At 39.9% G+C, this 14,436-nt stretch overlaps 1 protein-coding gene across 2 annotated transcripts in view; it reads right to left on the bottom strand.

Annotated features, from left to right (window-relative positions):
- Positions 1-14,436, bottom strand: part of LOC127441514 (fibronectin type III domain-containing protein 3B-like) — a 225,655-nt gene that overhangs the window by 40,178 nt on the left and 171,041 nt on the right. For both annotated transcript variants that reach the window (XM_051699036.1, XM_051699035.1), the window contains 8 exons: positions 13,153-13,291; positions 12,410-12,463; positions 11,180-11,304; positions 6,936-7,110; positions 6,658-6,744; positions 2,916-3,054; positions 1,618-1,689; positions 742-860 (listed from right to left, as the gene is read on the bottom strand). In XM_051699036.1, coding sequence (XP_051554996.1) covers positions 742-860; positions 1,618-1,689; positions 2,916-3,054; positions 6,658-6,744; positions 6,936-7,110; positions 11,180-11,304; positions 12,410-12,463; positions 13,153-13,291 — 910 coding nt within the window. The remainder of the gene's footprint in view (positions 1-741; positions 861-1,617; positions 1,690-2,915; positions 3,055-6,657; positions 6,745-6,935; positions 7,111-11,179; positions 11,305-12,409; positions 12,464-13,152; positions 13,292-14,436) is intronic.

Genomic DNA, 14,436 nt, shown 5'->3' with positions numbered 1-14,436 from the left:
AACTTCTGACCCACTGGGAATGCGATGAAAGTAATAAAATCTGAAATAAATAATTCTCTCTACTATTATTCTGACATTTCACATTTTTCAAATAAAGTAGTGATCCTAACTGACCTAAGATAGGGAATGTTTTCTATGATTAAATGTCAGAAATTGTGCAAAACTGAGTTTAAATGTATTTGGCTAAGGTGTATGTAAACTTCTTATTCAACTGCATATTCCGCAGGACAAAATAATAACTGCATCTACACAAATGATTCTGTTCAAAAGTTTACACTCCCTTAGTTCTTAATATGGTGTGTTGCTTCCTCTATGAACAATGACTGTTTGCGTCTTTTGCAATAGTTGAGTACCTATTTGAGTACACGAGTACCTGATTTGTCCTGAGCAGTTTTGAATTCTACCCAACAGTATACTTTGGGCTTTATTTTAAACTAGACTTTTGTTGTATTTTACTTTTTACATTTTGAATCTACTTGGAAACAATATCTGTTTGGTTGGAAATATGCTTATTCTATTGAGGAAAAAAAAAAAAAAAAAAAAAAAAATCACTCATTTTAGATCAAATACAATAAATAAAGATACATTTGGAATATCATCAAAATATCAATAAAATTGTTTTAGCTACAGTATATAGACCATCCCTGATGTGTATCGTTGAATTCTCTCATTCTTACAATTATACATTGTTGCTTTCTGTCAAACCCTAATGAAGGGTCACCTGTGAGAGATGTGTGTTACCTGGCTGTGGCCGCCTGTGCTGATGCTGCAGGTGCGCAGTCTGTACAAAGTGCCAGGTTTCAAGTTCTCACACTCACACTCTGTGGCAGGGCCACTGTATGCAATGTCCCACTGGTTGGCTGCCAAACACACAAGACATGTAATGCCATATGCAGAACAAACACTTTCACTTTCACACTACACATGTGGACATATTCATCCTCAACTCGTCCAAAGCTTACATGGGAATTACAAAATTCCCACATGATTTTTTCATTACTTTACATGATTTTTCAAATCAATAAAGTATTTTAGAGCAGACCATAAATGTATTCACTATACACATTTCCATGCCTTTTCCATAACGTTTTGAGATTTTTTTTCTCAATTTGAAAATTTTTCCAGGTGTGGACATCCATGTTTTAATATTAACATGCAAATGTTTTTGTAGCAATTAATATTAAAGTGCCACATATTTTTGCTCATATGAAATTCCTTTTAGTGAAATCACTGCTCTGGTAGTAGAACATCTGTAAAAAAAAAATTGCTCCTTTAGAATGGAAATTGAAATAAAGAGCAACGAGAAAGTAAGAAAAGAAACAAGCCATTTCACATAGACATGACTCATTGTGAGGACAAAGAAATGCAATTAAATAAAAAATCTGACATTGTCTATGTACTTCTTCTGAAAGGGTTTACGTGACCGTCGGAGGAAACAGTGAGTTCTGGGCTGTGCTGCAATTCTGTATGGTGTCTAAAGGACAAGATGGATTTATAAATGCTTAAAAATTAGATGCAAGTTAACCAAGGACAAACCCGCAAACAGATGGCGACCAACACACTGAAGCACAAAATGACATGCTGGTGTACTCTTGCATACATAAATACTGTACGTACCATCAGAATTTCCTTCTGAAATCTCCAAGAGGTATTTTAAGATTTCTGAACCTCCATTGTCTTGTGGAGGATCTGTAGTATGAAGATGAAGAATTTGAAGAACATTAGAAAAAGCATACATATGAAATGTGTTTACCATAAAATGTATTTGAAAAGTGACAGCAAAAACAACAGAACACTTTAGTTTTTAAATGAAACAGTGACTGGCATTTAAAGAGTAAACGGCAAGCTGTTATTTAAAGCTATAGGAGAACACATAACAGATAAATCCGTATGAAGACAGTATGAAGCATTCCCACAGCTAATTAACTTACTCAGTATCTTTGTCTTGTTTTTTAGTAAAATATCTAAACATCCTTAAAACAAGATAAATGTACATGCACAGGAAATGTACAGCAAAACTGAGTAAAATAATATATTGTTTTCAGAACATACATCTTGAATGAAGAGTATTTTTGTTATCTCATAGGCAAATGTTTTTGTCTCAATTTAGGCATAAACATAATTTAGAGAGATTTCTGCTTAAAACAAGAAAAACAATTGCCAAAGGGGTAAGAAAAATAAACTTAATTCAAGATAAATGCTCAATACTGCACAATTTTGCTTCTCAAGTACATTTACCTTGTTTTCAGGATATTTGGACATTTCTCTCAGAAAACATGACAAACTACCGATTAAGAAAATGATTTTTTTTTGCCATGTATTAGACTGCTGTCTTCTTGCATCGACTGTGCAAACTTCAAAAACTCTCTGCATCTGTACAAAATTTTAGGCAATTGCCCTTGAAGTTTATAGAAGCTGTCAGAGATTTTTAGTTCATTACTGTAGGGAAAAAGACTAGCTTCATCACACTGCAGGACTATAACAACACAATACAAAACAACTGCAGACTCTGTCCTACTTGCCTTTTCAGATAAGCAACTGAAACAAAAAGTGCATAAAGGAAAACATCAAGGTGATGTCTATTGTGACGTATGCTTTTTAGATAGACTGAGCAAAACGACAGCAGTACAATAGGGCCTTTTAATATTCCATGTAAATTTGCAATTTACTTGTAAATCCAAATATATAACATTTACTGCATATCTTTTTGAAAACATAAATACTTGATATTTGCAGACATTCCTTCCTCATTTTGAAGATTCAAAGACCGAGTTCACATGCAAACCACATTGTGTCTGCCTCAAAGCAGAATAAATTAGATTTAGCAATTTCCCCGTACAGCCAGAAACCAATTCACCAAATGCAACAATTCAAACTGAACAGTTCTGCTAGTTGCACACATAAAAGACCCATACCCCATTTGACACTGAAGCTATAGGGTCTGATAGGGCCCCTGATGCAGGGTCTGGAGGGGGGTCCGGGTTTGTCTGGACTGGTTTTACACACCAGCACTTCACTGGGACTGCTCCTGCCCTCCAAGTTAGAGGCTATGAGCTGCAAGACACAAAGTAAGACAAAATAAACAAAGGATGGGCTGAGAACAAGGGAGAGACAGGAGTATGAATGTGGAGTGTAAAATTTCTGCGCTGCAAGTCAAGTGGCATAAAAACAGATTTTTTTCCCCCTAAGGTGTTCTGGGTGGTTACTAGGACATTTTTATGCATTTGATCCTCTTGGCCCTCCTTCAATGAAAGTCTATAGGATTCTTTTCACCTGTTGTATTGTCTGCCAGGCAAAAATTATTAGTCCGACTGCTTAGAAAAATAACAGTATATCTGAAAAGAAAGAAAAAAAAAACTCTCCTAACAAACCTGCATGATTTGAGGTACCATTCATCCCTGAGGTATCATTGAGGTATCATTCATTCTCCCAGGGTAAAAAGCACATTTAATTGTATTTTCTCCCCAAACACTAAATAGTAACAAAACTACCACAGCACTTTCCTAAACACCTGTTTATCACTATACACTGTAAACTTTTCCTGATCCATGAGATTATTGCATTCAGTGTCTAAAGTTTGATTTTGAGGCAATTTTATCTAATTATTAATCATTTTTTAAATGGTGCAAATTTATGTACCTAACGAAAATCCCTGAATTTATTTTGAGACTTAATAGTTTTGTTCAAGGTGACTAAATCTCTGTATTTGGGGTAAAAGCCCCCCGGTTGCATTTGTTTATAGAATACTTGAGATGTAATGAAATACCAAATGTGTTTGAAATTAACAGGAAATGGTTAATCCTTTTCTGAAGTAGTTATTTTGAGTAAGTTATTTTGATTGTATTGCTGATTTAACATGTTATTGAAATGTAGTCCTGATAAACAATTTAGGAAATTTCTGTCTTTCCCCATTCAAATAGATACTTGCCTATTTAAATTGCCTATGCCTATTGCTTACAGAGACAACAGATGGTCGGGGGTGTTGCAAATATGGGTGCAGAGTGATCTAAAATGCCTAAAATGGACTTTGGATAAGGCAGCTATCAAAATTGCATCATGATTAAGATTCCTCTCAATGCTCATAAAATGAAGGATTATTCAGAAATAGAAGCAGGCCTTTTGTACACAAACATTTGGTCACAAATACAGAGATAATGACAAACACTTTTACACACTCCCATTATTTTCACTTGTAGCCTTAATGGATACCTCCACTTATAAAGTGCAAAAAAAAAAAAAAAAAACCTGAGAGGCATGCTCACTATTCATAGGAATTACTGTTAATTATAAAAGCACTAAAGCCAGTCCTACTCACTGCATTAAAGCAGCACTTGATGTGGGCTGTGGTCCGTTCGTAATTAGATAAGAGTCCTCTATGTGAACGTGAGAGAAGAAAATATCTAAAATAATAGGATAAAAAAAACAACAAAAAAAAACAACTATGGTATGAGTCATTGTTACACTAAGAGGTTAAAGCAGTTAATTAACAATGAATGATTCAAGGCTTAAAGGGATAGTTCACCCAAAAATAAATGTCAACATTTACTCACCCTCATGTTGTTCCAAAACTGAATAACTTTCTTCCGTGTAACACAAAAAGAGATCTTAGGCGAATGTTAGAGACTGACAGCCTCAGTCACCATTTACTTTTATTGTATTGGGGGAAAAAAAAGAAAAGAGTAACATCAGCATTCTTCAATTTCTTGTGTTCCACCGAAGAAAGAAAGTAATACAGGTTTGGAAAAATATAAGGTTTTGTTTTTTGTATAGTGAATACACGCTTGAAGTACACATGTTACGCTGCTCACCCTCCCATGTAAACGAAACATTTTTTACCTGTTAAGAGCATGTGTCAAGCAGAGCACTAATCATTAGTACACTGTGCATGACCAAAACATGAGTTATTATGACTTGACAAGGAATATTTGATTAGTACTTCATAGAAAGCATTATGCTCTTCAACACAGACAAATCTTTGGTATTTTTGAGCATAACAATAACAACCATTTAGCATTTATTGTGACACATGTGTTGTGTATGAGCTTCCTAATCCCTTGGAATGAGTTTATGGTTTCCTGCCACAAGAAGGACAGCATTTACATTAATTTTGGCAACAATCATGTTTGAACAAAATGTATTAAGACAATAAAGGCCCTTTGACACTTTTATTGATAGGACACAGAAAAAGAACAGGAAATGATGGGGGAAGAGGGCGGAACGGGATCAAGAAATAACATGAAAATATAAGGAGGCATTTTTAATCTTCAATAAAGTAACTTTAAATAAAACAAGGTACGTTTGTGTCAACCCATCAACTAAACATTTCAATGGTGATACCAAATTAACAAGCACTACATTAAAGTATGACTTTTAAATGTTGGGGGAAAAAATTACAAATCCAGCACATGGTCATCGTTTGCAAACCTTAGGGCTTTTAACACTTGAAATTGTTAACCCCGGTTTATTCTAAACCCCGGGTAAACGGAATCCGGGGTTACCTGTTTCACACTGTTCATAATTTACCCAGGATTAATAATAAATCCTGAGAATTCATGTTCTGATGTTTCACACTGTACAATAGTAAACCCCGGGTTAACGTTCTTATTTGCATATTTGCAGTGTCAATAACAATGATTGTACGAATGCATCTTACGACAGACACACAGCCTGTCAATGGAGCAGCTCTTCTCTTCTATGGAAATGTCGCCAAGCAGTTCATCTGTTTGTCTATCATCTTTTGAAATATGCCACAAAAACATGGAATATTCATCATGGCAATTATCGCCTTTGCCACTAATGTGGACACTTTACTGGTTGTCCTCAGACGGTGAACATAAACAGCGACTGTACAAAGCGCATGAATATTTAATGAGGTAAGTGCTGAGGCATTATATGATTGGTTGTCTGTTGCTAAACAACTTTCTGTAACATTCTGTGGCAGCGAGCATCCGTTGGGAGAGAGAGTGCGGTAAGGGTGCATATACCTGACCCAAATTATGACTAACACCTGTCTCTAATTGTAGTGAGATTGGGGAGAGCGGCATAAAAAGACCATGCCAGCGCCAGATCGGGAGAGAGAGACTGGGTTGAGAGCCTTGCTGTGAATCTGATGTGTTATTGTGAAGCTGTAAACCAGAGAAGTGGTCAATTAAAAGTTCCCTACCTGTGTTTGAAGAATCCAGTTCCCGGTGTCCTTCCTTGTTACACATTCTAACACCGCAACATTTCACACTGTATACCTTTGGCACTGCAATCAGGGTTAACCCCTCAAATGCGGTGTTAACCCTGCTACGGAGCAGGGTTTTTATAACCCCGGGTTAAAAGTGTTAACCCACTTTCAAAATTACAAGTATGAAACGTTGCTTTACCTGGGGTTAAAAGCGGGGTTGAGAATGAAGATAACATGCACCTGAGCTGTTAAGCACAGTGTGAAAAGCCCTCTTAATTCTTGTAGACAGCAACATTTTGGTTCAAAACACCTGAGTAAGGTCTTTGACCGCAACATTGCCATCTAATAAAGATTTGAAAGTTTTTTCAGTGTGCAGGTTTATTTTATCCATTGTATTGACGGTGTCCTACTGTGTCCACAACCACTCAGATGTGCGAGGGATGCTTACTAATATTTGGAGCTAAAAGAGTTAAATGACATTCACTCACCCTGAATTTATACTGTGTGCTTCTTTTCAGGCCCTCTACAGTACATGTCAAGTTTTCTCCAGTGTACTTTGGGTGAAACTCTGTTCCCTGCAGAAATAGCCACAAACAGCGCAACTCAGTTATTGGTCACAATTTAAACCTCAGCAAGACTTTTTAATATCTGCATTAACAGATTATCATAAGTGCTTCTCATTAGAATGTAATGAGTTTCCATTTAAGAGACAGTTTTATTGGACAAGTACTGGAGCATGTTGTTATCATGTTCTGTAATGACATACAATGTTCTCCTCCTGGATCTCCAGCGTGTATGTGACAGGTTCCTCAGCGGTGCAGCCGTCTGGCCGGTTCCACTCCAGCGTGATCCAAGAGATGCCAGCACGCACCAGCCGGGGAGCGTGGGGCAGGTGGGGCAAATTTCCAGTCGTGTAGAACACCACCTCAGGACTAAAGCCACTGACAAACAAGAGAGAAGACAGAAAATATAGATTTACAGAAAAATACATACACATAGAAAGCAGCATGTAAAATGGCCACATCACATACAGAATTACATGTGAGGGGAAGTAAATATCATAAGTTGATTATTCAGTAGGACATTTTGCCTGAGCCTCAACATAAAACTGACAACACCATGCTCATTAGCATCCTTCTCAGGTTTGACACCGTTTGATTGAGTTTCTCTAGCAGAGCTGCAGTCCGAATAACTTCCAAAGTGTATTAAAGAATTGAAATATTTCCCTCTCTCCTCTCTATGGAAGCTTTAAATCCACTTTCATCCAATTAACTGGTTGTGACAAGTTTACAAGAGCCCACATTATTTACTGTGTGTGGGAGAGTGTCTACAACTGCCACTGGGAAACTGAATTTCAACTGATGTTAAATTAGTTTCTCTCACTTAAATAATAAAAAATGCCCTCCTCAGACTGCTCTAAAGGTGGTTGGCTGGAGGTAGAGTCTCATATTTCTCCCTGATGGAGGAGAGGAGGGATGGCCCTGCATTTTCATCTCCCTTCAACAACCTTGTTTATGCCCACTAGACCAAACATTACACTTCAGTCTGATAGCTTTAACTGTGAGAATGGAGCATGATCACCTGATTGCCTGTCTGACACTGTTTATGGACTGGTGGTGGGGGCGTGGTTGAGCACTGGCTTGTGAATGGAGAGCGAGATCAGGAGATGAGAACGGTAAGGATCATCACCTGGCAATGTTTGTCTTTAACAGCTGTTTGTCATTGCAGTGAGAGTTGGAGATGGATTTAAAAGCGAGCAGGACGCTTTTTGATTATTGAGTGAAGTGCTGAAAAGCCAATTTTGTGTTATAAAATAAATACCGTTTGAGTTGGATTCGCCGTCTCCCGCTTCCTCCTTGCAACCCCATTACGAACTGTGTTACACTGGTGCCGAAACCCGGGAATTAAGCGAGGAAGAATGCCGCCATGGATGCCTCACCTCTAGAGGATGTTTTCAAGACCCTCGCCAGCATCCACCACACACAACATCAGGCCCTCCTTGAGCTGCGCACAGAACAGGAGCAGCGGTTTATTGCGCTCCTCCAGACCCAAGCGGAGGACTGGCAGGTGTTCTGGAGCTTGCTGCACTAGTAGGGTGCTGCCGCGATGGGCCCCCAAGATGATCTGGAGGCCTTCCTGGAGCTTTTTGAGCAGACGGCGGGAGCCTGCGGATGATCGAGCACCCAGTGGGGAAGCCCAACTTGCAGCGCAGCAGTTACCAATGGAGAACCTCCTGGTGCACGCTGACTTGAGGAAAGCCATCCTGCAAAGGGTCAGCCGGACAACCGAGCAGCAGTGTCAATGCTTCCGCTCGCTGACCATTGGTGAGCACGGCCGCACGTTGGAAATGGGGAGTGCCCCTCCCAAACCGGCTCCTCAGCTCCAGGGACTGCACTACCCGCTGGTTTCCCCTGCCTCTCTCCGCTCTCACTCCCAGGTTGGTGGACCCGCTGCCATGGGCGTGGGCGTAGAGCCTGGGACGGTCTGTTGGAGAGGCAGGGAGCCCGGGCATTTCCGGGACCAATGCCTGGTGATGGAGGTGGGGACATTGTTTCGGGTCCCAGATGCACCACATGCCACCCCCAATCAAGCTGGGACATACCGCATACCTGTGAGTATTAAGGGGGGTACATACCAGGCCTTGGTGGATTCGGGTTGCAGCCAAACCTCTATCCAACAATGCATGGTTCAAGAGGCTTTGGGTGCTAGTCACAAGGTGAAGGTAAGGTGTGTGCATGGGGATTTCCACGACTATCCTGTAGTAACTGACGATTAAATTTTGGGGACAAAAGCATAGTGTTGAGGCTGTGGTTAGTTCCCGCCTCTCCCATCCACTAATTTTGGGCACAAATTGGCCAGCATTTTCCAATTTATTAAGGAAAAATTAAACAAAATTAATTTGCTACAGGCTCAAGAACGTCAGTCCTGGCTATATAACAGGGGAGCTCAGCTACGGGAATTTACACAGGGAGATAAAGTCCTTGTATTACTATCCACATCAAGCTCTAAATTACTTGCAAAGTGGCAAGGGCCCTTTGAGGTCACACAGCGAGTCGGTTATGAGGTTAAATGAACGGATGGGGCGGAGCATGGCAAATTTCTGACCTCAACCTCTTAAAACCATGGAGGGAGGTGGTCCCCATGGCTTTGGTGATGGTGGTACCGGAGAGGGAGGAGCTCGGGCCGGAGGTGAACTTAAAAGCCAATCGTGGCACCCCAGTCACTTGCAGAGACCACCTCTCAACGTCGCAAATCACGGATGTGGCCTGGTTGCAAAGAGAATTCTCTGACATGTTCTCGACCCTTCCCGGTCGTACGACCCTCATAAAATACCATATCGAAACAACCCCAGGGGTAGTGGTACACAGTCGTACCTACCGATTACCTGAGCATGAAAAAAAGTGGTTCGGGAAGAATTAAAGACCATGCTCGATATGAAGGCAATAGAAGAATCCCACAGTGACTAGGCCAGCCCGGTGGTGCTGGTTCCGAAGAGCAACGGCTCGGTCAGGTGTGTGTGGATTATAGAAAGGTCAATGCGGTGTCTAAATCTGACACATATCCAATGCCTCATATTGACGAACTGCTCGTTTGGTTGGGCGCAGCTCACTTTTATTCAACACTGTATTTAACGAAGGGTTATTGGCAGATCCCCTTAACACCAATGTCCCGTGAGAAAATGGCCTTCTCCACACCGTTTGGCTTACACCAATTCATGACCCTTCAATTCGGTTTGTTTGGGGCACTGGCTACATTTTAGCACCTTATGGTCTGAATCCTCAGACTGCACTCCGCGTATGCCACTGCCTATCTGGATGACATCATTATATACAGTAATGATTGGCAGAGGCATATGCAGTAACTGAGGGTGGTTCTGAGGTCGCTGTGATGGGCGGTACTCATGGCAAAACCCAAGAAGTGCGCAATTGGACGGGTGGAGGTATGGTATCTGGGGTTCCACTTGGGTCATGTGTAGGTGTGTCCCCAAATTGATAAGACTGCAGCGGTTGTGGCCTGCCCGAGACCCAAGACCAAAAAGGAGGTGAGACAGTTCCTAGGCTGGCTGGCTTTTATAGAAGGTTTGTGCCTAATTATTCGGACGTCACCAGCCCGCTGACCGATCTCACTAAAAAGGGAGCCCCAGACCCGGTCCGGTGGTCGAAGCCATGCCAACAGGCTTTTATGCAGATGAAAGCTGTGCTTTGTGGCGGGCCGTTGTTACATACTCCTGATTTTGTTGTACAGACCGACATGATGGACAGGGGGTTGGGAGCCGTGTTGTCCCAGGTGGTCGAGAAGCACCCGGTGCTATACATCAGCTAGAAGGTTTTGGCGAGAGAGGCAAGGTACAGCACCGTTGAGTGCCTGGCCATCAAGTGGGTGGTCCTCATCATTCAGTACTACCTCCTGGGATGGGCTTTCACCCTCTGTTCGGACAACACCCTGCTCCAGTGGCTCCATCGCATGAAGGATACCAATGCGCAGATCACCCGTTGGTATCTGGCTCTTCAGCCTTTTAAGTTCTAAGTGTTTATTGTAATGTAAAATCAGATGTGATCTAGGAGCTTTATACCGTTCGTGCCATTGAAGAGATGGTAAGTCTATCCCTCACAGCTTTGTTGTCATTCCTATTAAAAATCAAAGATGGCGCTAGCGTGAATAAGGTCTGTGGTATTACAGTGTGTGCAAATACAGGTTTACTGTCTTTCCCATTACCAGTGAAGTACACTGCCCTTCAAAGGCAAATCGCATTATCTATGGCAACACTGAAATTGAAAAAAATGGCTTGTGTTATACTGTGGATTTTGTAGTCTGCGATTTTTACTCTTAATTTTCTCTCAAAGTCAAACCTGTCTGTCAAGGGACAGATCATAGTCTAAGACACACAATTTCATAACTGAATTTTGCCAAAATGTGTAGTTACTGCCTTTTTCCTTTCCACGGCAAATTGTGATTCAGTTAAAGTGTTCATGTCTGCATGTGTACATCCGTGCACATTTGTAATGATACCTCATTCCAATGTCATTGCGTGCCGCCACCCGAAACGTGTAGGCCATGGCTGGACACAGGCGAGTGAGTTTGTAGTGCCTTTGGCTTCCGAAGTAACATTCTCTGAAAACGTTGTTCTTTTTGCCCTAATAAATAAAGCAGATGATTAACAAACAACTTGAATACCAGGGTCAGAAATGAACCAGGGCTTGGGGCACAAAGGCCACTGAAAAGTCAAAGATGTTCCACATATTTTAAATGTATTGTTGTAAATGTATTGTAGTATTATTGTTAATGTATGTTAAAATATGTTATTTGTGTTATGATATCATGTGCATGTATTTGATGTTGATATGATTTTAAAGGTGACAGCCATAATTCTTAGAAATGAAAATGTATTTCTATTAAGTGATTCAAATGAAGCATTTGACATAGAGAGCGCAGTGTGTGTTTTTTTATGGCTGGGAAAAAAATATGCCTTAAAAAGGAAAAAATTCCACAGGTCAACTATTGCCCCTTAATAATAATAATAATAATAATAAATGTATACTAGCAGATTTTATTGTGTTATGACATCTTGTGCATTATTTACAGAGCTTTTGTACTTGATGTTGATTTGATTTTATAGGTAACAGCCATAATTGTTCAGATTGAAAATGTATTTATATAAAGTGATTCAACTGAAGCATCTGACATAAAGAGAGAGCGAACTGTGTGTTTTTATATGGTGGAAACAAAAAATAAATAAAAAATGCCCCTGAGCTGATAATGGATTCCAATTCCAAGGGGCAAATATGGCCATTTAATAAAAATTACAATACAAATATTTGACACGTTTGCTGATACTCTACTCAAGCCAGAATGAAGGAAAATCCAACCACCAAAGTGAAGTATATTGTATTGTGTGTAATCGAACATTTCGGACAACACACTGGCAAAAATCAATGAAAGCACTCAGCTTCTAGAAACCACTGTAATAATGACTGGAGTGAGAAATGGAGTGGCAAAAGTGTGCTTTGGTCTGTAAAGGATGAATAGACACATCACTCAGATATGTTTGGGGGAAACGTTTCAGAAAAAGTCAGTGAATAGGTACAAATAAAAATATGGCTGATGTTAGAGAGACATGCTAAGCATTGAAAAGGTGTGTAAAAATTATTCAACCAAGAGGCCCTTAACATTTTTAACAACAGAACTAAATTTTTTTCTCTTCTTTTTTTAAAACTGATATAACAAAGAATTTGGCATTACCTCATCCCACTCTAAAAGGTAACTGGTGATTTTTGATCCATTATCGACTGGTGCCTAAGAAGGGAGAGAGAGAGAGAGAAAAAAAGGACTTCACAAAAAGTGTGAAAACATTTTCCTTCTTGTGACATTTCCTGATGAAAATAATTTATGTAATAGGAAGTTCTCTTTGTGTACTGGATCATGTTAATTTTTCATGTTTAAAACTGTGAGAAGGATTGAGCACCTCTTTTATATCTCTGAGGCGAATTACACTTTACTAAAGCAACACAGTTGGTTCTCATCTGTAATAAAACTTCACAGTTTCAGCCTTGTATTACAGTACATTAAAATGTACTTTCTAAGGGGAATTATCATTGATTACAGTGTGCTAGATATCCGATCTTGTTTTAAAGGGATAGATAAAACTCAAAATAAATTTTTCTTTCAACATTTACTCACCCCCCCTGTTGTTCCAAACCAGAATAACTTTCTTTTCCTCAATGGAACAAAAAGGGGATGTTTGCAGAATGTCTCAGGTCAAAATTCTGCTTAGAATATCCTTTTGTATTCCAGAGAAGCAAGAAAGCCATACAGGTTATGACAGAATTTTTATTTTTTGAGTAAACGCTCCCTTTAATCTTTGCCTGGGAAATCATGGCAAAGAGATTAACACCAAGAAATATAAGATAGCAGTCAATCATTTTATTCTGGCATGGTTTCAGTGTTCAGTTCTACAGTATGTGTGTGGTGAGCAGTGGTCGTACCTTCCACTGCAGTGTGAGTGTGCTCTTTGTGCGATGGGACAGTTTAGGGGGCAGTGGGTAGTCTGGGGTACTGCTGTGGGTAGTAAAGGCCCCCACTTCTGAACATGAGCCTTTCACTGAATTGCACACGGCGTTCACTCTGAAGCAGAAAGAAAAATATATTTAGGAGGCAGAGTTGTGGGGGTAGTGACTGATTCTTTCCTGCGTCAACCCTACAAGCAATCTCCAGGTCTGCATGACATTTACATTTATTCTTTTATTAAAAGTAACTTGCAGTGCATCCAAGGAATATATTTATCAGTATGTGTTCCTTGGGAATCGAAACAATGAACTTGATATTGCCATAGTGCCAGAAGAGCAACAGGAACATACACTACATAGCCAAAAGTGTGTGAACACCCAAACACTACACCCATATGTGTAGAAGATGTGATTTCAAAACCATTAGAATTAATAGGTAGGTGGGAGGTCCTGCTATAACAGCTTACACTCTTCCAGGAAGGTTTTCCAAGGTGTGGGGTTTTCTCCCATTCACAGACAAGAGCAGCTGTAAGGACAGACTCTGATGCTGTGCGATGAGGTCTGGATTACAGTCAGTATTTTAATTCATCCAAAAGGTATTCGCTATAATTGGGTTCAAGTCTGAGCTTTGTGGAGTAAACAATGTCATTATGGGTCTTACATAGGAACTGTCCTGCTGAATTGAACAGAAAAAATATTCCCCATTCTTTCAAAAATGTTCATGGAGATTACATGGCAGTATGCTTAATTTTAGGTACCTGTTAGTAATGGGTGTATCTGATATCCAAACCCATCATGTCATGACCCATTTAAGGCCCTACATTTCACCTAATTGCTTTTCCTGTCTGAAAAGTGTGGGACAAAAATCATTTCAATGCATTTACCAACAGGTTCCTTAGATTAATAAAGAGAAGCAAAAAATAAATAACTATCACCCTTACGTACAAATGGTGTGTTCAGGTTCAACTCTAACTGCAGAGAAGAAGAGACTCTGACATTATTCCACAATATCTCAAACAGTTGTATGCTACATAGTAAGAGTCGTATGTTAGTATGCTAATCCGAAAATATCCTTAGGTACCAGTCCCACTGTTGTCAAAAGGTCAATGGTCAAGCTCTACCATCTGACTGAAGACTCAGCCAACACATTTAATGTAATTTAATGAAACCTGGCCAAACCGAAACCCAATTTCAATTCAGCACTATGAATTCTGGATTCTGAAGGTGAGCCACTAACAAAGAGCTCCTAGTGATGAGACTAAG

Source organism: Myxocyprinus asiaticus, chromosome 5 (genome assembly GCF_019703515.2).
Source record: "Myxocyprinus asiaticus isolate MX2 ecotype Aquarium Trade chromosome 5, UBuf_Myxa_2, whole genome shotgun sequence".
Lineage (NCBI taxonomy): Eukaryota > Metazoa > Chordata > Actinopteri > Cypriniformes > Catostomidae > Myxocyprinus > Myxocyprinus asiaticus.
The sequence above is the reverse complement of the archived record's forward strand: the minus strand, read 5'-3'. Positions and strand labels throughout refer to the sequence as shown.